This window comes from Schistocerca serialis, chromosome 4, assembly GCF_023864345.2.
Source record: "Schistocerca serialis cubense isolate TAMUIC-IGC-003099 chromosome 4, iqSchSeri2.2, whole genome shotgun sequence".
Lineage (NCBI taxonomy): Eukaryota > Metazoa > Arthropoda > Insecta > Orthoptera > Acrididae > Schistocerca > Schistocerca serialis.
In genome coordinates, this window is record NC_064641.1 from 58,020,226 (window position 1) to 58,047,540 (window position 27,315).

Here is a 27,315-nt window from a genome sequence, read left to right on the forward strand (position 1 = left end):
TCATGGCGAGTGGTCGCCCTACGATTTGGCTATCCGAGCATGATCTACGACCAGACCAAAACTTCAATGCACTTCTGAGACCTGGTGGTAGTCAAAGGAAGGCAGGATTCGGTTACGATTGTGGACGGGGCCGTAATCAGTTACTATTGCTTGCCTTTTACAGTTACACACAATTTATTTTAAACCACTAATTCCAGACTCAATAATAAATAAAAATACCAAATGTTATTAATGAAGGAATAAACAACAGTATAAATAATAGTGGTTCAAATGGCTCTGAGCACTATGGGACTTAACAGCTGAGGTCATCAGTCCCCTAGAACTTAGAACTACTCAAATCTAAGTAACCTAAGGACATCACACACATCCATTCCCGAGGCAGGATTCGAACCTGCGACCGTAGTGGTGTCGCGGTTCCAGACTTAAGCGCCTAGAACCGCTCGGCCACTGCGGCCGGCAAATAATAGTGTTTTCAGTGAGTTACAATGTAGCAAATCACCATTAAATACAGATACAACAGATAATGCTTTAGAAGCAAGCTACTGTGATGTGGACCGAAGAGCTTAGACGCCAGGAATGGCAATAAATTAAGAATTGTTTAAAAATCGCCGCAACTTACAAATTACAGGTTTTGAAATATTAAAAGCAAGTCGCCACAAACAACAGCAGACAGCATCAGACGCCAGGAATGGCAGCAAATAAGGTTTTAAGGCTAACTGCTAAAATACAAATACCTAATTAGAATTTCAACGCAAATGACCACAATCACGGCTGAAGGACTTACACGCCAGGAACGGCAATAATATTAAAAAAATTTGAAACCTGCTGTAAAAGAGCAAATACCGTAGCAAAAGTTAATTAAAAAAAAAAGAAACAAGCAACTGCTCCAGACGGTGCTCCAGGAATTGACCTCTGAGAAGGTCCGGCAACAAACACTTTTGAGAGCGATGAGATAGGCAGCCAAGAGTTGCATTCACTTCACAAGATGGTAACTCAAACTAGTGGCAGTCTAACGAATGACTAATGATAATCTTGCTGAAGCTACCTGACGTCCGATAAACCAAATGCAACGATGGAACACTAAGCCAAAGCCGGAACCGGTAGTCTGCACTACGTCCAGAATACTGCGTTCAGAGCCCCCAGAACGAGAAAGGAATCATTACCACCAGAGCAGAGAAATCAACAACCGGCCTACAATCAAGAAAGCTGTCAAAACTACAAGCCTTACCGGACGGCAGCGGCAAGGCGAGGAAATGTACACATACATTAACCCCAGGACAGGTAACTGGGGCGTTAGCGGCCACAAGGCAAGAAAAATTACCGCTGGCTGAACTTAACAAATTGTAACAAGTTGAACGCAGTAGACAGTAATAAGAAGGGGAGGAAAGCTAATCAGGTCCGCCTTCCTCAAGCACTCCACTCGCTGCTCTTCGCCTCGGTGACACTATGAGAAGCAACACGAACCCAAGTCACTGGAAAATCGCGAGATGTCACAATGGTGGAGGTTTCTCTATTTGGACTGAAATGCACTCATCTTGAGGCTTGCTGGATCTGGTTTACGACGAAGTCGTGCACCCTCGTGACCACAGCCCTTCCATCCTGCAGTCCATGAGTACCGCCAGCGGTCCTGGCATGTTCTCGCACTGCGTGGACCTGGCTTCTCCCCAGTCCCCAACCGATCTCGCCACTCACCCGACCCAGCAAAACGACAACGTCGCCCCAAAGATAGGGCAACAATTACATACATCGATAACCGCCGCTGCTGCCACTAGCGGACAGTCAATGCTTGCGAAACGAGTCGCGCCAGCCAGCATGAGAAGAAGAGAAACAACCGCAACCATGCCAACTGAACGGTACCGTCTGGCCTCCAACAGAGGGCGCGAATCTACAAACAGCACCAACGCGAGCCGCAGCACAGTTCAACTTCAACCGTGTGTCTACAACCTGTACTCAAACTTCCATTGTGTGTATTTCTGTAGAGTCACCCGCCCGGTGGCGGTGGATTAATACGATATTGCAGTGCCTGTGTCATTCCGAATTGTGACGCGTGGTTGGCGCCGGATGGCAGTTTGGGTCTGGCCTTTGGTCATTCAAATGGCAGTCTGACTTTGGCAGGGCGACAGTGCGGAATGCGCTCGGCCGTCCACGCCGCTGCGCGCGCGGAGTGTTTGTTTACTTCCACGTCACCCGCGCTTCTCAGTCAAACAAACTACAATGGCCAACTCTTACAGGAACAACACCTTTAAATTCACCTTTGCAAATGAGTACGCATGGCCCAGAGCATTGGCCGTTGAACGCTTCCTACACGAGGACATGAAGATCCCCCGTGACGAACTCACCGGCATACACCTACAAATCATTTGCAGCGTCGTTTACGTTAAGATGACCTCAGACATTGCCTGCAACGAGATTATTCAACGGACGCGACATGGAATAAAATTTCGACACTCCGACGGCAATGTCGGGCCTGTCGATGTGGACGACACAGGACTTGCCCTTCGAACGATCCGTGTATTCGAACTGCCTTTCGAGGCGAAGATGAAGTCAGCGGGCCGCTAATCCCGTATGGATAAGTCCACAGTCATGTAGCCGAGACATGGGCGCAATTTACGACGTATCTGGTGCTTAATGGTCTGAGACAAATCTGAATATATCTCAAACGGAGCGTCCCATCGTACATTTCTATAGGCGGCTGCCGTGCGGTGGTCATTTTACGACAGACTGGTTGTGGCAAAGAAGGCCACGACCGTAGTGAATGCCTGCAATGCTGCATCACACAACTACGGCCACGCTTCCAATCACCTATGCGGCGACATCGCACATCCAGCCCTCACAAGACGCAGTTGAGCGTCTCTCAGGACTGATACTCCCAAACCCGTCACAGCAGCTTGCCACCGGCAGTGAACATGACTTACAACCGGACACACACACGCTACGAGTTCAGAAGGATACCAGTGAGAGTCTTATGCAAACTGAAGCTCGCATCACAGCATCCGCACCGGAAAGGCACCAGACACCGATACACATTGCCGGAAGCAAAAGTCGCCTAAACGCCGAGAAAACCGCAGCAAGACATGAGAGTCGGCCATTGATCCACCTCCGCAGGACGAAGAGACGAGCCAGCCTGTGTGGCCGAGCGGTTCTAGGCGCTACAGTCTGGAACCGCGTGACCGCTACGGTCGCAGGTTCGAATCCTGCCCCGGGCATAGACGTGTGTGATGTCCTTAGGTTAGTTAGGTTTCAGTAGTTCTAAGTTCAAGGGACTGATGACCTCAGCTGTTAGGTCCCATAGTGCTCAGACCCATTTGAACCATTTTGAACGAAGAGACGCGCATAAATCTGACGGCATACACAACAAAACTTTCTCCGCTACTACGAAGATTCGTCCTCCACAAGAGGGCGAGGCGTCCAACAGAGATTGTGAGCAAGACCCGCGCCCAAAAGCCATGGCACACCCGTAGTTGCCGAAGCAATTGAGCCGACTCGGTCAGCACTGCCACCTCTCACCAGTGTTGAAACTGACGGTCCATTTTCACGGGCGGATGTCGGGGATTTGCGACTTCCACCCGATGCGGAAGTGAGATCTGTTCCTTCGTCAGACCAACACTAAAATGGGGGATGCTCCTAGGACGATTCCTGCGACCACTATGGACTTCCACAATCCTCTACCGCAACCTTCACCAGCTGTGAGCATACCGACAGCACGGATCCCCCGGCAGGCAAGCAAATAGCTACCATCAACACCAATAACGCCAGCTCCCAAGTTCAAATGCTCCGCGACACGCTAAGAGCAGCGGACGTCGACATCGCCCTACTACAATAACTGAGGACAGCAACTTGGTCCGGGTCTTATGGATACAAGACGTACGCCGCGCCGGAGGCTATGGAACACACGGGCGCAGCCATCCTCCTCCGAGATGTCGCATATCTCCCAACGACGCGAGGGGTGATCATAGCGGTTGATAATAAATCTCTACGCCCCATGCGCAAAGATAAATGAAGGAGTTGCTCCCAATTCTACACAGAAGATATCACACCTTTAGTTTTCGGCAGAGACGATCACCTCATCGTGGGTGGAGATTTCAAATGTGTTCTCGAGCGTACAGACCAACAGATAATTGGACATCAAGAAACCGTCAGATTTTTAATGGAAGGAAATGTGTGGTTCACAAATTGAGGGAGACCAAGACTTGAATACAATAAGCAGGTTGAATTGGATTAGGTTGCACTGGTTACGTAGAGATGAAGAGGCTTGCACAGGACAGACTAGCACAGGCAGAACGATAAAGCCAGCCTTCGCGCTGAAGACCACAACAGCAGCAGCTCACGACTGTGTGGCGCAGTTGCTTAAGCCGTATACCACAAGTCCAAAATCCCAGGCTTTCTTCTGGCACTAGTCGCTTGTTTCACCACCAGCAATGATTTGCCAATACAACAAACGCTACCCAGAGCCGGCCGTTGTGGCCGAGCGGTTCTAGGCGCTTCAGTCTGGAACCACGCGACAGCTACGGTCGCAGGTTCGAATCCTGCCTCGGGCACGGATGTGTGTGATGTCCTTAGGTTAGTTAGGTTTAAGTAGTTCTAAGTTCTAGGGGACTAATGATCTCAGATGTTAAGTCCCATAGTGCTCAGAGCCATTTTTTTGCTACCCAGAACCACAACTCGGGGTCCACTTCAAATTTCAGGTGCTTCTACGGCAGTTTATAGAAAGGCAATGGTATGATTAGATTTATGACAAGTAAAGCATTGTGATGTTCACACCAATCTTTGGCTTGATGGCAGTTTTACTTCCTTTCTGGGGACCGCCCACTAATATTGTAATATATCTGAAAGTGTCTGTTACGCAATTCGGCAGTCTCGTCTCACACTGATATCAGTGGAGATGCTGTTTCAATGTGGAAATGAATTTTCCAGAGCTAATGGCTAACATTCCTTTGAACTTGATATTGTCCCCTGTTTAAAATCAACTTCGAGCTACATTGCAGCAATTATTATGCTTTCTACTGGAGCCCAGGAGAAATAACAAGTCTTCCTAGGAAAGAAAACTTGAGATAAAACATTTACTCTTTCTTTTACAACTCCATTCTTCTGATTACTCACATTCAACACATACGTGATTTCATGTGTGTGACAGATATAAAACTGAAGTCATCATCTTGTGGTTGAAGTTCTTCTGACCGTGTTTGCTTACAGACACATTGTTTTTTGGGAGGGGTCCACCCTGAGCTTAACTAGTTTCTTTTTCTTTTCTTCTATTGCCCACACATGTTTAGTTGCAGTTTCAACATCATCGGTGGACATTCGTTTTCTTTCAACTAAAAAAGAAGAAAAAATGTTCTTTACTGCTTTTACATATGTAAAACAGAGTTTTTAAGAAAGTGTTTAGAAATCTGAAAAAGAGAGAAACATTTGTATAGCATATACACATTGTTACCACATGCTGTGATTTATGTGTTTTTTGTTTTCCTTTTTTTTTCCTTTGTTTTCCTTTCACTGTCTGTCATCTGTCTGCAACCGTATCCCCACACTGCATAATGTAGCATTTTTGCTACATGTAAATTATTTTCTTGTATATCTGTAGAATTCCAACAGATGGCAGCAGCGCTTGTGTCAGAGTGTCTCCTTGACTTCTGTGAGCTTATGTGTAACATTGTTGTTTCTTAAATCTCTTAACTCTCTGTTGTATTGTTGTATCTTTGGGCTATTGTGGGGGAGGAGACTAGACAGCGAGGTCATCGGTCTCATCGGATTAGGGAAGGACGGGGAAGGAAGTCGGCCGTGCCCTTTCAAAGGAACCATCCCGGCATTTGCCTGGAGCGATTTGGGGAAATCACGGCAAACCTAAAACAGGAAGGCGGGATGCGGGATTGAACCATCGTCATCCCGAATGCGAGTCCAGTGTGTTAACCACTGCGCCACCTCGCTCGATTGTTGTATTTTTGACAAATGTGTTCTGTGATCTGTAATGGCGGCTGTCTAGTGATATTGAATTAGAGTGTACATTTACGAAGCAAATATGGAATTCTGAAGTTTTCAAAAATTATTTTTCTACAGAAAAGATACGGAATTATAGATATCAATGTTGACTCTGTGTTTTGTTTTAGTTCTTGTGGGGAAAATATGTCAAAATATAAGTGTGGCGTTTTTGCTTCAACATGCAGCAAAGGTATTTTTTACTGTGTACAGTAATTGCCAGATTCATTTATTTGTAGTTGTTTCTTACATAGAAAATCGCTATTTGAATCTAAATAACAGTTTTCGCTGCTAATGCTGCTAATGGGAGTAGTAATGGATGTAAATTATTTTTATTTTAGAGGTATGGACGTACAGTTCATTGACGACAAAGGTCGGAAAAGAAAGTTAGAGGAGGATGATATTCTTGTCATCCTTGAGATGCCTTCTGGAAGTGAAGATGATTTCTCATCTGATGACTCAGTTTCTGACTCGACTGTAAACATAGACACAATAGTTGACAATATTGAGGAGTATTGTCTAACAGACTCTGAATCTGACGACTGTAATAATGAAACTTTACATGTCTCCATAGTTCCAGCACCAGAATCCTTGCCTCATATGCCTAATACGAATGGTAAATCTGGGTCATCAAGGAAAAAGCTGAGAAGAGATCATGTAATATGGTAACTGCGTAACTTTGATTTTCGAGTTGATACAAAAATATTCAAGGGGAACCTCCATCTACCAGATTAAGTTCGCGCTTTGGAAACACCATTTCAGTCCTTCAAATATATGTTTACAGATGGGTTACTGAATCACATTGCAGAACAAACAATATTATATAGGTTCAAAAAGACCCAACGAAGCCCAATTATACGAACTCTGGAGATCTTTCAAAATTCATAGGAATTTGTATAATATCATCAGTCATGTCTGCAAGAAACACTAGGCTGTATTGAAACCCAGCCGTGGGGTTATCTCTGATACGTGAAAAAATGTCCGTGAATAAATTTGAGAAATTGGGGTAGTTCTTGCATTTCAGTGACAACATCAAGGAAATTTCTCATGATCAGCCAAATTGTGATAAGCTGCATAAAATTCGTCCAGTCATAGAGTCACTAAAGAAGCAGTATTTCACAATACCGCTTGAAGAGAATCTTGCAGTAGATGAGCCGATGTGTGCAACAGACTCAAGGCACCATCTAAAGCAATACATGCCTGATAATCCACACAAATGTGGCTGCAAAATTTTCGTGTTGTGTGGTATATCTGACTTCACTTATGATTCTGAAATTTATACTGGACAGGAAAATCTTCCTGGCACACCGCCTCCAAGATGAACTGGCCTTGGGTGACAGTAGCAATGTGGTTGTCAGATTAGCACGATCTATTCCAAAGCATGTGGGTCCTAAGCTGTACTTTGACAACTACTACACATCTTTACCTCTGATGACATACTTGGCTTCTCAAAGAATGTTGTCTCTGGGAACTGTGAGCAGAAATAGAATTCCAGACTGTAAACTTCCAACAGAGGATTATTTGCTAAAGGAGTGAAGGAGAACATCTGTGGAGCGTGTGGCAGACGTAAGTGGGACAGATGTATCCGCTGTAGTGCGGAACGACAGTAAATGTGTCACATTACTCTCAAAGTAAGCAGAGGAACTACCGAGGTGTGCAGCCGAAAGGTACAATCGCAAGAAGAAGCAGAGGGAAGTGATAAGGGTTATTATGTGATACAGGAATATAACAAACATAGGGGGGCCGTGGACCTTCATGACAGTCTGCTTGGAAGTTACAAAATTGTAATGAGGAGCAAAAAATGGTACTTTAGACTATTTTACCATCTGATAGACGTTGCAACCATCAATGCCTGGATTCTCTACAAGCGTGTTGCAAGGTAAAACACAGATTTAAAAATACTGAAATTGTCTGAATTTCGGATGGACGTTGGGAGCAGTCCCTGCAAAGTAGGAGGGACACAAGGAAAGCGAGGTAGACCAACATACAGTCCTTCGAATGAAGTGAAAAGGTCTCCTATTGCAGCTCAGCCAACACTTGATATACGAAGAGATGGTGTCATTGAGCAAAAGTGATGGAAACGTGTCAACGCTGTAAGTGTGCCAACTGCAAGGCGTTTACGGTAGTCCAGTGTGAAAAGTGTGGAGTAGCTCTGTCTCTGAAGAAGAACACTGATTGCTTCAATTGAATAACGGTCCTTTTTTACAGTGTGCGAGGTACTGGGGCTAGCAGTGTATTTAACACTAAATTCTTCTAGAATCTTCATATGTAAATGATGCTCTAAGCCCCCCCCCCCCTTTTCTAACTCCGACTTTTGCTGTTGCACATGGATTAAGAAGAAACGCGAACTGACTGTAATCTACCCTGAAAATAGAGTAGAAAAAAGTTTGGCACTTGCAAACATTTCATTCGATAGAAATTAATTAGATAAAGGAAAGTTTCATTCACGCAGTGAGAAATGAAAGGGTTGCTCTACCGATTAACAGAATGAAAGTTCTGTCCAAAATAACAATTTGATTTATTATGACTAAACTCAAAATAGTAAACAAACACATGAAACATTTACAACACATCAAACTGGATACTCAAATAAATGCTGTGAAGGTGAGGTTGTCCATAAACTAGATTGTGACATTTATGACCAAGTGGTATGTGGAGCCAATTCCTTGCAACTCAAATCTTAAGAGAAACACCCAGCCAACCAAACATTAATTGCTGCTACAGTAGTGAGAACTCAGTCAATGAACATCCAAGACAGAACCACGTTAGAAAAGACGGGAACAGGTGCGCTCTGCTGAGATCTGATTAATACAGAGCAAATTTCCTAACCTGCCGGTGCTGCGGACATACATTACCAAGCTGTCTTCTTAACTGCAAGGACACGATCTGGCGTACCGGAAGTGATGGCTGGTTGCTTCGACGTCCCGTCGTGGTGATGATAATGTCGCGAGTAAAGCCCGAAACAAATTGTCCTGGTCTGGTTGTTCCAGACTGAAACTTCCTATCAATACAAATGCCCCTCTGAGGGTGACAAAGAAGGCTCGCCACACAATCACTGATGGTACAGTGATTGATTTTAACAAGCGAAGTCACACAGTAACTCCGATACAGTAAACTTTAGCCAAAACTGCTCAAGACGGACAACATAGGCCGCTTGTACGCAGAACGCTCAATTGCCAACTGTACTCATAAAGTTACGTTGAAGTCGAAACTTCAGCAACTTCGTCAAACAGTTACAATTTATTGAAAGTATATTAGACAGCCAACAGAAGGCAGACTGTCCAGAGCAGCGAGAGCTCAGTCTTGTAACCTACCCCGACCGAAAGGCGAGAGACGACCCTCTCAAGAGCACCTGTACAAGCCGAACACAGAACATTCCCGCCCCCACGACAGTGGCCGTGGTTAAACGTTCCAATCAGCAACTCGAAAACCGGCGGAAAATTTCACCCTATTGCCGACGCACTACTATTCCACCAATGGAGATACTTGGCGCCAATTTCTGCGCCGATTTTGCTATGTCACAGAGCTATCCCCTGAGCCAGCCAATCACAGTTATGATTTTGCAGAAAACGCGGGAATTTGCCCGCCAAGACTGCCTGGGAGCACAAGTCATTCCCACGCCTCGCTGGTAGCCCGCCAGAAAGTGTTTTCAGTAAGTTTCTGTGAAGTAACGGAATCTCTAGCCCAGCAGCTCCGTCAGACCCCTGTGGGCATGTCGCTCCCTCTCTTATGACAATGTCGGCGTCTGGAAAGCATCCACTCGACTCCCTCACACCCATCGGTTTAACCCTTTCAAGTTCAGCAGAACCCGCCTGTCAGTGGACCACCCAGGTGACGAGAGATGCTGCGTGGGAAATCCGCGTGTGAAGGAATAGCGACTTTTCACCGCATGCACTTAGAGAGGAAAATCGAATTAGAGTAAGATAGAAATATGAGAGGGGGCTCATGCCACCTCTCAAGTGTCATGTCGTTTCTAAATATATCATGGTGACTGACAGTTTTGCAAAAATATGACTGTTTTTATATATTGTGCTTAATTATATCTTAGAAGCTATGAAATATTGATTGTACAGTTTGTTAAATTGTGCTAATTTAACCTATTTCATGTCACATTGGATCAAATATTAGTCTCACTGCATGATGTAACGTTTCAGCGCTTTTTCGTTTTGTACCCACAATGCAACAATAAATGAAAATTTAAGGGATCTTAAAAGTTATAATTCACTTTTTCTACTCAAAATTATTGTAATAATTTTTTACCACGATTTCATAACCAAAAACAAATTCATGCAGTGTAGGGATTTATAAAATGGTGCAGATGATTATTTTTTCCTGATTTTTAATAGAAAGAAAATTAAATCCCACTGATGATGTTGGAATTCAACAAAACAAGTCCGAAAAATTGAAAAAAAGAGAAAACTGAGTTATACGCAAGGCAGAGCCCTTCCAGTAACAAATTTATTTAAAACTGCATTGTTGTGCCATGAGCACCACACGAACTTAATTCTAGTGGGGATGCGGGTAAACAACTGATTAATTACATACACTCATACAAATTTTGAATAATCGGGAAACTAGAATGCCCTTTCCTATTGATTATTAAAAAGAATCAGTACTTGTTTAAAAATCTCCAAATACGATTTTTTCCTTCCTGACAGGAGCTGGAGAAATTCATGGACGCGTTCAATGCAGAAGCGAGCTTCCTGTGCGAAAAGCTGGCGGAATCGAATGGTGCAGAAAGAGACCTGACAGTCTGGCTCATACTGACCACATTACGCACTATCCAAGCCACAGTTTTTTCCTTAAAACTGGAAATTATGGTGCCAGATCTGAAGAAGCAGGAGGAACTTGCTGCTGAAATAGTTGATTGCACAAGAGCTTTCTCGGTAAGTTGCTGAAATTTTCATCATCTGTTTTTATTTAACAGTTTTGCTAATTTTCAGATTATTTTCTGGAAATTATGGTGCTCACTCACAAATCCATAACTTAGTTTTATGCACACCTATTTTTATACAATTTAAGTTTTTCGTGACACAAGTGGAGAAATTACCGACGCATTTTCGCTAATCATTAGCAACTGATTCATCGTGCTTACTGGACATCTTACATAGAGCTAAACTTCTAAAAAATTTACAAAAATATTTCAATACTTAGGCTGCATTAACATAAAACAATTAAAATAAGAAGACTACCTAGTTTCGATTTTAAATAACAACCATCTTTAGATACGGAAGAAACATACAGAAAATCGCCTTAGAAAATTCTCTTAACAAGAGAAAAATGTCTGCAGAAAGTACAAGATGCCAGAGTATATCCTACTACTCTGCTAAAAAATGATTTATCATAGGTGAGAACCATCATATATAAAAATAAACCTACATCACAGTCGCCTTTTCAGTGTTGCTCGATAAAAATTTATACTTTTAAATTAACGTGCCATGCATATACGAAACGCAGGTTGAATACGAACTGGATATACCAGTAGTAATGATCGTGATGTGACATGCCTTCATAAAGACATCAACATGAATAAGAAAAATTTTTTGCACAGCAACAACAATACTGAGTTTGGATGTAGAGCTGCAGAAATACACAAAAACAAACAAATATCTTAGCAACATATATTTTTGCCATACTAGATAATCTAGAATCATTCATAGCAAAAGTTTAGTATGCCACGTTTGTAACAAATATCCTATAAATTAGACATTTGGAAATACAGGGTTCCAGTATTACATCGAAAAGTGTAACAAAATACCGTATTCTTATGATACGTGGGTTGAACAATCTAGCTGTATCAGTAAAAATCACATCAATCATTAACTTCTGACTGTATGAAATGCAAGTTGAGCGAAAACAAGGCTTTTATGCAACGGCACAAAAACCGAGAGAGATTCAATACCTGTAGGAAATTAACTATAGTAAATAGTCCAAAATGAGACCTAATATTACAAGCAGTAGTAAAATTGAGGCGAAGAAAGTGACCAGCTTGATTAAGTAGTAATCATCTCTACAGCAAATCATCAAAAATACAAATTAGTTTTATTGAACTCTTTCTGCTCTCGGCTAGTTTATCAGTGAAAGACCTCAGTATTTCCGGCCCTTGGGCTATGTGACTGCACAGCCCCCATTAGCCATCTAGCTGCCCTCTGTACGTAGATTTGCATTCAGAATCGCTTCTAAGTCTCAAGAAGAGGCGCACTTTCATCATTAGCTTTCTCTCGCTAAGGCTTATATATATACTGTTACATAATGACTTCGAATGGGCTTCATTAAGTCAGTCCGGCTGGAGATGTTAACAGTGTATTAACACTGATGTAACAATGGCTATTTTATATATTATGGTTAATGACTACTTTGTCAACCAGTTTGTAATATGAAATTCTCATTTTGGACTGTTTACTAAATTCTGATTCATTCATTTTCCATAGGTGTTGGACCACTCTTAGTTTTTGTGTCGTTGCATAAACGCCATTTTCCGGTCAGCTTTCCTTTCATGCAGTTTCAGGTTAGTGATTGGTGTGATTTCTACTGATTGTTCAGTCTCTGGCTCGTAAGACTGTGGTAAATTGATAAATTTTTCGGTGTAACACAGGAACCTCACGTATTTTCAAATGACTGTTTTATAGGATATTTGTTCCATATGTGACATGTTCACGTTTTATGATGAATGACAGTTTCTTAACTTTGTTGTTTCCTTTAGTTACTTTAAAATTTTTTGAGATTGTCTAGTATGGCAAAAAATTTTTGTTGCTAAGATATTTGTTTGTTTTTGTGTATTTCCAGAATGCACAGCCTGGACCTACTTTGCTGTTGCTGTCTAAATTTTTTTTCATGTTCATGTAGCTTTCTATACAAGTGCATACCACAGCACGATGGTCACTACTGGTATAGCAAGTTCGTGTTCAACCCACATTTTGTGTACGCGTGGTAGCCTAAAATTTTTGTTGAGCAATACTGTAAAGCCAACTGCTATATAGGTCCACTTTTCTATATGATTGTTTCTGCCTACGATGCTACGTCATTTTTTACCAGAGTAGTAGGGTACATCCTCGTATTTTGTACCTCCATAAAACATTTTTATCTTGTATATTCAACTTGTTGAGAGGTTTTCTTGGGCGATTTTCTGTATTTTTGCTTTTTTGCTTCTTTGCGGATCTGAAGATGGATGTCGTTTACAACCAAAACTAGCTAATCATCTTATTTTAGTTGTTTTATACAAATGTAACCTAGGCATTACAAGATTTTTGTAAAGAAAATAAATTTTAATAAATCGCATAAAGGCCATTTTTCCATTCCTGACAATGTCAGTCATTACTAACAGAGCTATTTCTCATCGATATAGGGAAGAAAACAGTGTGTCACATAAGAAAATGAAGAAAGTAAGCTAATTTCGTGGTTGGTGAAGTACGATGTACGTACAGCTCATATAAATTAACCTTAGGATGGTACACAACGTGAACATTACGTGTGAACAATCAACGACAAATGTCGGTACGCAAAAATTTCGCTGTATGTGTGTGTGAATGAGTGCGTGATTGAGAGAGAGATAAAGAGAGATAGACAGAAGTTGCCTAAGTTTAATACAAATGACGAACGTGTAAATGGTCAGTATTTGCCATACTTTTTGCTAATAAATTGTACTGTAATTGTGGACTAACTGATTCCTCCCATATCATGGTGAGAGACGCAATTTTGATACATGGAACATACTAATAAACAGCTAACTTACTGAATCTGCTTACTACATGGAAAAATAGCAGCTTTACGCAAGACCATAAAGAGTTACATTTTAGAGCACATCCGTAATTGTTGTTTTAATAGGTGTATATATGTGGCTAGCATTAACGATATTTGACTGGTGGTGAATTTGTTTGTTGCCTTCCTACAGTCTGAAAGTGGTGAGTTTTTAATTTATTTTATAATGTAGGAAACCAAAGAATTGTTCTTCGTGTTCTGCTGTGTATGTGATGATTTATAGCTAGTTAAACGCTGTAAGTACTTGAACAATTTCATATTTGATTCCATCGAAAAGAATCAATATTTCATTGACACAGGATGAAGTATTTGACGCAGACCGCACAAAATATGAGCAGAAAGAATAAATATATTGAGTTGTGGTTTTCCTAAGCTCTGTGGACAGTGTAGCAGATTTTATCTTAAGTAAGTTACTTTCAATTTTTATAGCTGCCGAGTTATGGCACGAAAGTCTTTGTGAATGGAATTCAGGGCTGGTTTATTTATTTTTTTAGTGCTCAAAACGATAACTTGTGCAGTATTGCAGGCAATTGAGCGGTTCCGGACAGCATATTGTCATAGAGTTATGTCGATGGAAACTCTTTTAACTGTCAAGACGGCAAAGCTAAGGCCTTAAATGACTAGGACAGCAGAGTACTGAAGTAAGATCTCTCACAGAACCAAAAGAAATTCTGGATTATTGTCAGTATTACCAAAGCTGAACGAAGCAAAAATAAGAGCGTAAGGAGATCAATGAGAGAAGCTGTCAGTGAGGTTAAAGGTAAAAGTTTTACGATACAGCTCACACAGTGGTCCTTGTGGCGCAAGTGTTGAATGAGACACAGCTGTACAGAAACGTCAAGGGTTTCGTGGTAGATCCATAACAAAAGAGCAGACGTTAACACCATAAATATGATAAATATTTAATCTTGAAGTCAGGGTAAACATTTATAGACATCCTGTATATTAACGACCTGACAAAATATATCAACGGCAATCTCAGACTTCGCAGATGATTAAGTACTGTGTGGAAAAAGCTGCAGAAGTATTCAGCCAGATCTTGATAATATTTCAAAGTAGTGCAAAGACTGACAGCTTGCTTTCGATAAAATCATCTAGATCTAAATCTACATCTTTTCTCCGCAAGTCACCTGTGTGGAGGAGGGTTCTTTGTGTGTTGCCGTCACTTCTCTCTTTTCCTGTCCCAGCCGCGTATGGTTCGTGGGAAGCATGCTGGCTGGTAGGGCTCAGTGCGGGCTCGAATCTCTTTTATTTTATCTTCATGGTCTTTTGCCGAGATATGAGTAGAAGGAAGCAATATATTTGTTGGTTCTCCTAGGAACGCAAGCTCTCGGAACTTTAACAGTATATACCAATACCACCTACTACTACAAACTTAGCAATACACTGATAATGTTCCTCCATTGAGAGGATTTTAAATTTTGGCCGTGACTGAGTGTAACGGAAACGTATTGGGTTGTTTTTCGTCACTCGTAAGGTTTCTATAAAAAGGAAGCAATAGAAAAGCAAACGGGAATCGAACCATGGTTCTATTAGTAATAAAGTAAACTGTAATTATGAAGAAGGAAATGTCACCAGCCTAATTAGGCAAAGTTGTGCCAGGTATTAGCACTGTTAATAAAGGTAGTTAACTATTAAGACTGACTGTACTTGATACTGAAGTTCTGTTTTGCAAATAAGATACAAGGCAGTTGCACATTGTAGCAATTAATGTGCCATTGGTTTGACATGAACTAGACAGGCGTAGTACTAACGCGTTTTTCCAACAATTGGCTCTCAATAAAACTATCTGTATAGTAAAGCGGCAAAGTAATGATCTAAACTCCATCCGAACAGGTCTCGGAAAGCCCAACGATACCGACCGACCGCCGTGTTTTCCTCAGTCGAGGCGTCACTGGATGTGGATGTGGAGGGGCATGTGGTCAGCACATCGCTGTCCAGGCCGTTGTCAGTTTTCGTGACCGGAGCCGCCACATCTCATTCAAGTAGCTCCTCAGTTTGCCTCACTAGGGCTGAGAGCACCCCACTTGCCAACAGCGTTCGGTAGCCTGGACGGTCACCCGTCTAAGCACTAGCCGAGACCGACAGCGCTTATCTGCGGTGGTACCACTGCGCCAAGGCCATTGAACAAAGTAATGGTCGTCACAGTTGAAGGATTTCCTTATGGTGAAACACTATTAATTTGGACCTAAGGTTCTTTTATTAGTAGAATTATTGGAAAATGCTGTCATTGAAATGGTTTTCAAGTAATTACATACTCTAGATATATATATTCCTCTATGTACTGTACACTCTGGCCTCAGTTATCTGAATAACCGCACAAATATGTAAGATGAAACTTCCTGGCAGATTAAAACTGTGTGCCGGACCGAGACTCGGAACTCGGGACCTTTGCTTTTCGCGGGCAAGGGCTCTACCACTGAGCTACCGAAGCACGACTCACGGCCGGTACTCACAGCTTTACTTCTGCCAGTACCTCGTCTCCTACCTTCCATACTTTACAGAAGCTCTCCTGCGAACCATGCAGAACTAATTCTGGAAACATCCCCCAGGCTGTGGCTAAGCCATGTCTCCGCAATATCCTTTCTTTCAGGAGTGCTAGTTCTGCATGGTTCGCAGGAGAGCTTCTGTAAAGTTTGGAAGGTAGGAGACGAGGTACTGGCAGAAGTAAAGCAGTGAGTACCGGCCGTGAGTCCTGCTTCGGTAGCTCAGTTGGTAGAGCACTTGGCCGCGAAAGGCAAAGGTCCCGAGTTCGAGTCTCGGTCGGGCACACAGTTTTAAACTGCCAGGAAGTTTCGTCCTGTTACATACTCGAGAAGATTCGTGGTGATCCCGAAAAGCAAGATTGCAAACACTGTTTCGCAGTATTTATTTAAAGTTGTGCAGACATACGTGAGTTAACCTTCGATGACTGCCATTTATCATACCGGTATGTGTGAAAGACAAGCACAATATTTGTCTTAAGATACTCTGAACACCTAAAGTAATGAAATGTGGAAACACATACCATAAATCGCATTTGCAAACCACTTCATACAACAGAATCAGCACACTACTGGCATTAAAACGCCCGTAAGCAGTGGTAATAATTTTAAAATGGCTAATGCCATCCTACTACAGCCTAAGAAATATCCCCTACAGTCACTGTAAGCATTATTTATTATTATTTCTCGTTCAGCTACAGGCAAAGCGTGATACACTTACAAACATCAACATAAAAATTTAAATTAACATTAACAATGATTTACAATAAAATTTTCAGGGTTTCCAGCCACAAAAGTGCTTGGTCACTTATCACATGTATGTCCATCAGATTTCCTCCCTTAAGTCCGTGTACGTCGCACTCAACTATATGCTGCATGGTTTGACTCTCTCCGCACTCACAATTGGGGTCCTGGGAGAAACCCCACTTTTTCAACAAATATCCGCACCGACCAACACCTGTCCGCAGACGATTTAGAGTTACCCACACTCTACGTTGGAGTTGGAAGCCTGGAACTCGTTGGGATGGGTCCTCAATAAGGAAACTGTTATTCACTTTGCTTTCCTGCCATTGCTGTTTCCACAGGTTATCGATATCAATCTGTTGTTTGAGTTCTTTCCAGAAGGGATTTCTTGACATCAATCTGTCAGGGGGAGGAGGTAGGTCCCTGAACTTTTCTTTGTACCTCTGGATTGTTCTTTCACGTCTAATCGAGGGTGGTTCGATATTGGCAAGGACGGGCAGCCAAGGTTTCGGGGTGGGTCTTACTGTTCCTGTTATGAGGCTCATTGCCTCGTTAAGTTGCACATCAATATATCTGACATGCCTACTGCGGGCCCAGACGGGTGCGCAATATTCCGCTACACTATACAGAAGTGCCAGTGCTGATGTGCGTAGAGTTTCAGTGGAACATCCCCAGGTTGTTCCTGCCAGTTTCATTATGATGTTGTTTCTTGTTTTCATTTTTTGGGCGACTTCGTACAGGTGGCTCTTATATGTGAGAGTGCGATCTAGCTTAACACCCAGATATTTTGGCGTTCTATCGTTTTTCAACAATTTACCTTTTATTTGCACTTTTAGCTCACGATTTGCATCTTTGTTACACAAGTGCATTATTGATGCCACGGATTTAGTCGGATTTACTTTGAGGTGCCAGTTGTCATAATATTGTTGTAGTCGTTCCAGATCCCTGTTTAAAATTTCTTCCAGTTCTTCGAAAGTGTTGGCGTGAGCCGCGATAGCGATGTCATCTGCATAGCATAAGACGCGTCAACTGAACAGATTATTTTTTGCGGTTACAATCACACCTAAAATACCTGACAAAGATTTTGCCTACATATGGCTTCCAGTAAACCTGCGATTTCAGTCCACAGATTCCGAACCTCATCCCGATTATGATATTTTCATCCACAGGATGCCGCAGAGTCACTCTTTCTTGGATTGAACTTATCAGCTCCTTACACTCAATATTTGATGTGTGAGAACGTCGGTCGGTTTGACCGAAAAAAATAAACTAATTTGTATTTCACCGATTGTCGTCCGAAGCCTGACGATGAGATCGGCTACAGTGTGACCGTGCACGTAGTGACGTGGCTGTTTGAACGACCACTTTCGGCCGGTGTCGGTCGTCGGCTGAATCCACCGATATCGGTGCCACTGTGAGCGCAGCCTGAGACCGCTTACGCTGGAGATGCGGATCAAGCCGACTCTCGACCACGAACAACTTGTACGACATGTATGAGTCTGGCGGGGAATGCCTCTGCGTAAGCTGTAATACATCTGTTTTTGTCATCATGGTCCCTAGTGAAACTATACGCTGGGGGTTGGAGAACATTGCTAGATTCTTCACTTCACACTGTTTCTTGAAATTTTTAAAATAGAACTTCGCTGGATAATTTGCGCTTACCTTCAAAAGTCTGCTACCGACCGAAGTGGAACAATGGTTAGCACACTGGCATTCTGGAGGACGACGGTTCAAATCCGTGTCTGGTCATCTACATTTAGGTTTTCCGTGATTTCCATAAATCACTCTACACAAATGCCGGGATGGCACAAATAATTTCGATCTAATAGAGAGCGTCATGACGGATACAGGGATTAGTGAACACAAGGTCATTGTAGCGAGGCTCAAAACCATATCAACCAAAACTACTATGAATAAACGCAAAATATATTTATTTAAAAGAGCAGATAAAAATTCGTTTGATGCCTCCTAAGAGAGAGTCTACATTCCTTCCAAGCTAATTATGTAAGTGTAGACCAGATATGGCTCAAATTCAAAGATACAGTATCGACAGCAATAGATAGATTCATACCGCATAAGTTAACTAGAGACGGGACTGATCCACTATGGTACACAAAAAAACTGCTGCAGAAGCAACGAAAAAAGCGTGCCAAATTCAGAAGAACGCACAATACCCAAGACCGACTAAGTTTCACGGAAGCTCGAAATTTAGTGCGGACATCACTGCGAGATGGTTTTAATAGTTTCCACATTGAAACATTGTTTCAAAATATGATAGATAACCCAAACAGATTCTCGTCGAATGTAAAGTACACCAGTGGTAAAAAAAAAAAAAAAAAAAAAAAAAAAAAAAAAACGATAGCGATGGAAATGTTACCGATGATGGTGCCACTAAAGCGGAATTACTAAATACAGTTTTCCGTAATTCCTTCACGAAAGAAGACGAAGTAGATATTCCGAAATTCGAAACCAGAACAGCTGTTAGTATGACCGACCTAAAAGTAGATACCTTAGGTGTTGCGAAACAACTCAAATCACTTAAGAAAGGCAAGTCTTCCGGTCCAGATGATATACCAATCAGGTACCTTTCAGAGTATGCAGACACAATAGCGCCCTTCTTAGCAATCATAACAACCGCTCACATGTCGGAAGGTCTGTTCCTAAAGACTGGAAAGTAGCACAGGTCACACCAACATTCAAGCAAGGAAATAGGAGTAACCCATTGAATTACAGACCCATATCACTGACCTCAATTTGCAGCTAGCTCTTTATTCCCATGAAGTAATGAGTGCTGTCGACAAGGGATCTCAGATCGATTCCATATTCCTAGATTTCCAGAAGGCTTTTCATACCGTTCCTCACAAGTGACTATTAATCAGATTGGAGTATCGTCTCAGTTGTGTGACTGGATTCGTGATTTCCTCTCAGAGAGGTCACAGTTCGTAGTGATAGAGACGGTAAATTATCGAGTAGAACAGAAGTGATATCTGGCGTTCTGCAAGGTAGTGTCATAGGCCCTCTGCTGTACCTGATTTACATAAATGATCTAGGTCATATTCTGAGCACCGCCCTTAGGTTGTTTGCAGATGACACTGTAATTTACCGTCTACTAAAATGATCAGACGATCAATTCCAATTACAAAATTATCTATAGAGAATTTCTGTATGGTGTGAGAACTGGCAATTGACACTAAACAAAGAAAAATGCGAGGTCATCCACATGGGTATTAAAAGAAAGCCGATAAATTTTGGGTATACGATAAATCGCACAAATCTAAGGGCTGTCAATTCGACTAATTACCTAGGAATTACAGTTACGAGCAACTTAAACTGGAAAGACCACATAGATAATATTGTGGGGAAGGCGAAACAAAGACTGCGCTTTGTTGGCAGAACACTTAGAAGATGCGACAAACCCACTAAAGAGACAGCCTACATTACACCTGTCCGTCCTCTGCTGGAATATTGCTGCGAGGTATGGGATCCTTACCAGGTAGGATTGACGGAGGACATCGAAAAAGTGCACAGAAGGGCAGTTCGTTTCATGTTATCGTGCAATAGGGGTGAGAGTGTCACTGATATGATACGTGAGTTGGGGTGGCAGTCACTGAAACAAAGGCGGTTTTCTTTGCGGCGAGATCTATTTATGAAATTTCAATCACCAACTTTCTTTTCCGAATGCAGAAATATTTTGTTGCCATCCACCTACGAAGAGAAATCAGAGCTCGAACGCAAAGATTTAGGTGTTCCTTTCTCCCGCGCGCCGTTCGAGAGTGGAATGGTAGAGAAGTGGTATGAAAATGGTTCGATGAATCCTCTGCCAGGCACTTAAGTGTGAATTGTAGAGTAACCATGTAGATGTAGGTGGTTCCTTTAAACAGGGCACTGTCTATTCCGTTCCCTGTCCTTTCGTAATCCGACGTTAAACTCCAACGTTCCTTCTTTCTTCCTGAAGAGTCAGCTGATTGAAGTTTTTCGACATTTGTGTGAGTTAAGCAAACCTGTTACCATTCGTGGAACCCTACTTTGTGGACATTCAGTACCACATATTAGCCCTGTCTGGTATACGTAGGAGACATTTTGTAAGTAGGCTGTTTATGTAAGTAGGCTGTTTATGTTTTCTCTATGTAAGTAGGCTGTTTATGTTTTCTTATTGGCAACCACGTAGCGCTCTCTGTATGAAAATGAAAATCACTGGCTGTGCTGTGTGCAGTCTGTGGCTGCTTTGCATTGTTGTAATACTCGTCATTGTAGTGTTAGGCAGCTGGCTGTGAACAGCGCGTAGCGTTGCGCAGTTGGAGGTGAGCCGCCAGCAGTGGTGGATGTGGGGAGAGAGATGGCGGAGATTTGTAATTTGTCATGAACTGCTATATTTATACATGATGATATCAAGGTAAATACATTGTTTGTTCTCTATTAATATCTTTCATTTGCTAACTATCCCTATCAGTAGTTAGTGCCTTCCATAGTTTGAATCTTTTATTTAGCTGGCAGTAGTGGCGCTCGCTGTATTGCAGTAGCTTGAGCAGCGAAGATTTTTGTGAGGTAAGTGATTTGTGAAAGGTATAGTTTAATGTTAGTCAGGGCCATTCTTTTGTAGGGAATTTTGAAAGTCAGATTGCGTTGCGCTAACAAAGTATTGTGTGTCAGTTTAAGCACAGTCATGTATAATTGTTAAAAGGGGACGTTTCAATTTGAGCAATGTTCTGAGGCAGGACGCGAAATTGATATGTAAGCAGTCTCCTTTATAGTCTTTCAGGATTTTACCAGTACCCAGTGAATGAACCCAAGTCTCCCACCTACGATTGAGCATTTGCGAACATTGCACTTCACATACGCTTATAAGCCAAGACATTATGACCACTGCCTATCGCGATGCTGGATGAAGTGTTGAGTACTATTGACAAGGGATTTCAGACCGATTCCGTATTTCTGGATTTCCTGATGTCTTTTGTCACTGTACCACACAAGCGGCTCGTAGTGAAATTGCGTGCTCATTCAATATCGTCTCAGTTATGTGACTGGAGTTGTGATTTCCTGTCATAGAGGTAACAGTTTGTAGTAATTGACAGAAAGTCATCGAGTAAAACATGGCGTTCCCCATGGTAGTGTTACAGACCCTTTGCTGTTCCTTATCTATATAAACGATTTGGGAGACAATCTGAGCAGCCGTCTTCGGTTGTTTGCAGATGATGCTGTCGTTTATCGACTAACAAAGTCATCAGAAGATCAAAACAAACTGCAAAACGATTTAGAAATGATATCTGAATAGTGCGAAAATTGGCAGTTGACCCTAAATAACGAAAAGTGTGAGGTCATCCACATGAATGCTAAAAAGAACTCGTTAAACTTCGGTTACACGATAAATCAGTCTAATCTAAAAGCCGTAAATTCAACTAAATACCTAGGTATTACAATTACGAACAACTTAAATTGGAAGGAACACATAGAAAATGTTGTGGGGAAGGCTAACCAAAGACTGCGTTTTTTTGGCAGCACACTTAGAAAATGTAACAGACCTACTAAGGAGACTGCCTACACTACTCTTGTCCGTCCTCTTTTAGAATACTGCTGCGCGGTGTGGGATCTTTACCAGATAGCAGTGACGGAGCCCATCGAAAAAGTTCAAAGAAAGGCAGCACGTTTTGTATTATCGCGAAATATGGGAGAGAGTGTCATAGAAACGATACAGGATTGGGGCTGGACATCATTATAAGAAAGGCGTTTTTCGTTGCGACGGAATCTTCTCACGAAATTCCAATCACCAACTTTCTCTCCGAATGCGAAAATATTTTGTTGACACCGACCTACATAGGGAGGAACGATCACCACGATAAAATAAGGGAAATTAGAGTTCGTACGGAAAGATATAGGTTGTAATGGTTCTTTACTCACGTGACCATTACGGCACTCCAACCCCAGTTCTCGATACCAGTAATATCGTACTACTTTTCTGCGAAGTAACAGACATATTTTTGTGACAATATTCACATTTGGTTTTATTAATGTATAGGTACTCCGATGTATCGATATATTCCAGTGATATGGTTCTTGCGTGTATTCATTTCTATGAGACTGTTATAATCTTTGACTTACTTGTAATCGTTTTGGCGCGAATGCGCACAGAGCAGTCTTCGTTTCACTTTGCAGGAGTTAAGTTGTTATTTCGCTTTGTAAAAGAACAGTCAAGTCTTGTGTTTGGTTAAAGTGGAAATTAAATATATTAAGATTGATACAAAACAATTAAGAAGAAGTATATGTGAATTTACAAAAAGTTTAATAAAAATGTGGATCGTGAACACCAAGTCAAAAATTATTTCTACCATACCACTGTTCGGATCTGGGATTGTTTGATCATTAAAAATTTCCTGAAAAACGCATTTGTTAGGTCTTCAAATATTGCTAAAATACAGATCTGGACCTTCTAGCAATCAAAGTGGAATCATCCTAGAATCAACAAGATGAGCCATAGCAACTTCGACGAAATCTACGTGGGAATCCATTCAAGATAAGTGCCAAAATTAATGACTGTTTTACAGTGACTTCACTATTTCCATTCTGGCGATACCATCCACACTCAATAACTTTGTTGTTGCCCGATAAAGGGAACATATGCTGCGTGAGCAACATTATTAATCTGGTTTCTAACTTACTTTGCATGTGGTGGCATTGTTAGAAGGTGTTCGTTCTTTCCGCGTGCTATACGAGATTGGAGTAATAGTGAATTGTGAAGGTGGTTCGATGAACCCTCTGCCAGCACTTAAATGTGATTTGCAGAGTATCCATGTAGATGTAGATGTAGATGTGGACGCAGCCTGGTGGCGATGCGGGCACGTGACAGGGTGAAAAACGTATGTAAGCGGAGCGGACTCCAACAGGGCATTACCTTAGCGAAGATATGCGCTGCAAATGGGGGGACCATTGAGATAAGTGTCTTTGACAAAGGGTAGATTATTATTACGCAGAGATTGTGAACAAGTATCTCGAGAACAGCGAAGCTGGTCGTATGTTCACGTGCTACTGTCGTGAGCATCGACAGAAAGAGGTAGAAGATCAGTGAAACTACCACTAGGCGTTAAATGGTTGAACGTCCACGACTCTTCACATAACGTGGGGTTTTGAGACTTGTCTGCTCTGTAAAGTAGCATAGATGTTGATCTGTGGCACCTCTGTCGATATGCAGGTGCACGCACAAGTGTTTCGGGGCATACCGTTAATCGCACATTGTTGAACATGGAGCTCCGCAGCAGACCACACCTATGGGTTGAAATGTTGACCCAACGTCATTGTCAATCACGATTGCAGTGAACACGGGACCATCGGGATTCGACAGATGACTGATGGAAATGTGTCGGCTCTTCGGATGGATTACATTTTTGCTACACTACACTGTCATCGAGGTGACTGTTGACTCGGTATGTGCAGCGCGCCACGGACGCTGGCTGGTGGGGGCAGTATTACGCTAAGGCCGGTATTACACTATCAAATTTCTTTGTCCAGTATCTTTCTCAAATATCTTTGTCAAAGAAATTTAGTGGTGTAACAGGGAACTTTGTCAAATGTCGTCAAATATTTGATCAAATCTAGGACCTCGCTGTAGATTTGATCAAAGAAGTTCAAATGGTTCAAATGGCTCTGAGCACTATGGGACTTAACATCTGAGGTCATCAGTCCCCTAGAACTTAGAACTACTTAAACCTAACTAACCTAAGGACATCACACACATCCATACCCGAGGCAGGATTCGAACCTGCGACCATAGCAGTCACGCGGTTCCGGACTGCACGCCTAGAACCGCGAGACCACCGCGGCCAGCGATCAAAGAAGTCGCTTGTCTTCTGTTCACTGCAATGTGACATGTTACCACGTGGAGCGCTAGCATCGCTGCAGCGTTCTGTCATCTATAGTGTTTTTATAAACATTGCCGGTAAATACAATTGGGGTGTGTACCGACAACTACAAAATTAATAGAGATGTATGAAGCTGATGAGACCTGACGTTACCTAACCTAACCTCACCTAACTCTCTCTTGTAGCAAGGAATCGGAGTGTTACAGTGAGCCTGTCATCTGCAGATGCAGCAGTTCTTAAATGAGTATTGTGCTTTGTGATATGGGGGTACACTTCACTGAGCACATACAGAAATGTATGCTCATCCATTCTTAAGTATTGATGTACGACTTGACGTCCTCCACTATAAGCTCACGTAACAAGTTTTGTTTAATGGTTTTATCGTGTCGCCGTAACACCCACGGATTCACCCAGGTACGATTCCTTTTCTTCACCCACTTCTCTTCCGCATGTGCACATAGTGCAATTGTGGTACATGCAACTGCTGCGGTTAATAACAAGTTGTTATTGTCAGCCATCTTGAACTTTGACGATAAATATTATGACATTGTAATACCACTTTTTAGCGCCACATTAAAGATCTTTGTCAAATACATTTGACGAATATTTGATCACATCTTTGATAAAATCTTTGACAAATAAATTTGATAGTGTAATACCAGCCTAAGGGAGACATTAGGCCTACCCTACGCTTGCATGGTACCAATGGTAGTAATGGAAGACACGCTGACAGTTGCGAACCATCTGCATCCTTCCATGTTTGATGTGTTATGTGCGATGTGATCTTTCAACAGGGTAATTATCCGTGTCTCGGAGCCAGAATCGTGCTACTGTGGTTCGAGGATCATTATAGTGAACTCACGCTGATGTTTCGACTATCAAATTCGCCTGATGTAAATGTTATGGAACCGATACGGGTCGCTACCGGGCGCCAACACTGCGTACGCAAATCAGCGGCATATTATTTACGCGGATTACATGACCTGTGTGTGGACATCTAATGCCACATACCTCCACAAACCTACCAAGAAACTGTCGGATCCCTGATACGCAGAATCGGCGATGTACACTCCTGGAAATTGAAATAAGAACACCGTGAATTCATTGTCCCAGGAAGGGGAAACTTTATTGACACATTCCTGGGGTCAGATACATCACATGATCACACTGACAGAACCACAGGCACATAGACACAGGCAACAGAGCATGCACAATGTCGGCACTAGTACAGTGTATATCCACCTTTCGCAGCAATGCAGGCTGCTATTCTCCCATGGAGACGATCGTAGAGATGCTGGATGTAGTCCTGTGGAACGGCTTGCCATGCCATTTCCACCTGGCGCCTCAGTTGGACCAGCGTTCGTGCTGGACGTGCAGACCGCGTGAGACGACGCTTCATCCAGTCCCAAACATGCTCAATGGGGGACAGATCCGGAGATCTTGCTGGCCGGGGTAGTTGACTTACACCTTCTAGAGCACGTTGGGTGGCACGGGATACATGCGGACGTGCATTGTCCTGTTGGAACAGCAAGTTCCCTTGCCGGTCTAGGAATGGTAGAACGATGGGTTCGATGACGGTTTGGATGTACCGTGCACTATTCAGTGTCCCCTCGACGATCACCAGTGGTGTACGGCCAGTGTAGGAGATCGCTCCCCACACCATGATGCCGGGTGTTGGCCCTGTGTGCCTCGGTCGTATGCATTCCTGATTGTGGCGCTCACCTGCACGGCGCCAAACACGCATACGACCATCATTGGCACCAAGGCAGAAGCGACTCTCATCGCTGAAGACGACACGTCTCCATTCGTCCCTCCATTCACGCCTGTCGCGACACCACTGGAGGCGGGCTGCACGATGTTGGGGCGTGAGCGGAAGACGGCCTAACGGTGTGCGGGACCGTAGCCCAGCTTCATGGAGACGGTTGCGAATGGTCCTCGCCGATACCCCAGGAGCAACAGTGTCCCTAATTTGCTGGGAAGTGGCGGTGCGGTCCCCTACGGCACTGCGTAGGATCCTACGGTCTTGGCGTGCATCCGTGCGTCGCTGCGGTCCGGTCCCAGGTCGACGGGCACGTGCACCTTCCGCCGACCACTGGCGACAACATCGATGTACTGTGGAGACCTCACGCCCCACGTGTTGAGCAATTCGGCGGTACGTCCACCCGGCCTCCCGCATGCCCACTATACGCCCTCGCTCAAAGTCCGTCAACTGCACATACGGTTCACGCTGTCGCGGCGTGCTACCAGTGTTAAAGACTGCGATGGAGCTCCGTATGCCACGGCAAACTGGCTGACACTGACGGCGGCGGTGCACAAATGCTGCGCATCTAGCGCCATTCGACGGCCAACACCGCGGTTCCTGGTGTGTCCGCTGTGCCGTGCGTGTGATCATTGCTTGTACAGCCCTCTCGCAGTGTCCGGAGCAAGTATGGTGGGTCTGACACACCGGTGTCAATGTGTTCTTTTTTCCATTTCCAGGAGTGTATTTCGCTCCAAAGACAGGCACG

The 27,315-nt window shown here is 43.0% G+C and overlaps 1 protein-coding gene across 1 annotated transcript in view; it reads left to right on the top strand.

Annotated features, from left to right (window-relative positions):
- The window catches only part of LOC126473881 (cytochrome P450 4C1-like), a 331,661-nt gene that overhangs the window by 149,757 nt on the left and 154,589 nt on the right, over nucleotides 1–27,315 (top strand). The window contains exon 3 of the mRNA XM_050101217.1: nucleotides 10,632–10,859. Coding sequence (XP_049957174.1) covers nucleotides 10,632–10,859 — 228 coding nt within the window. The remainder of the gene's footprint in view (nucleotides 1–10,631; nucleotides 10,860–27,315) is intronic.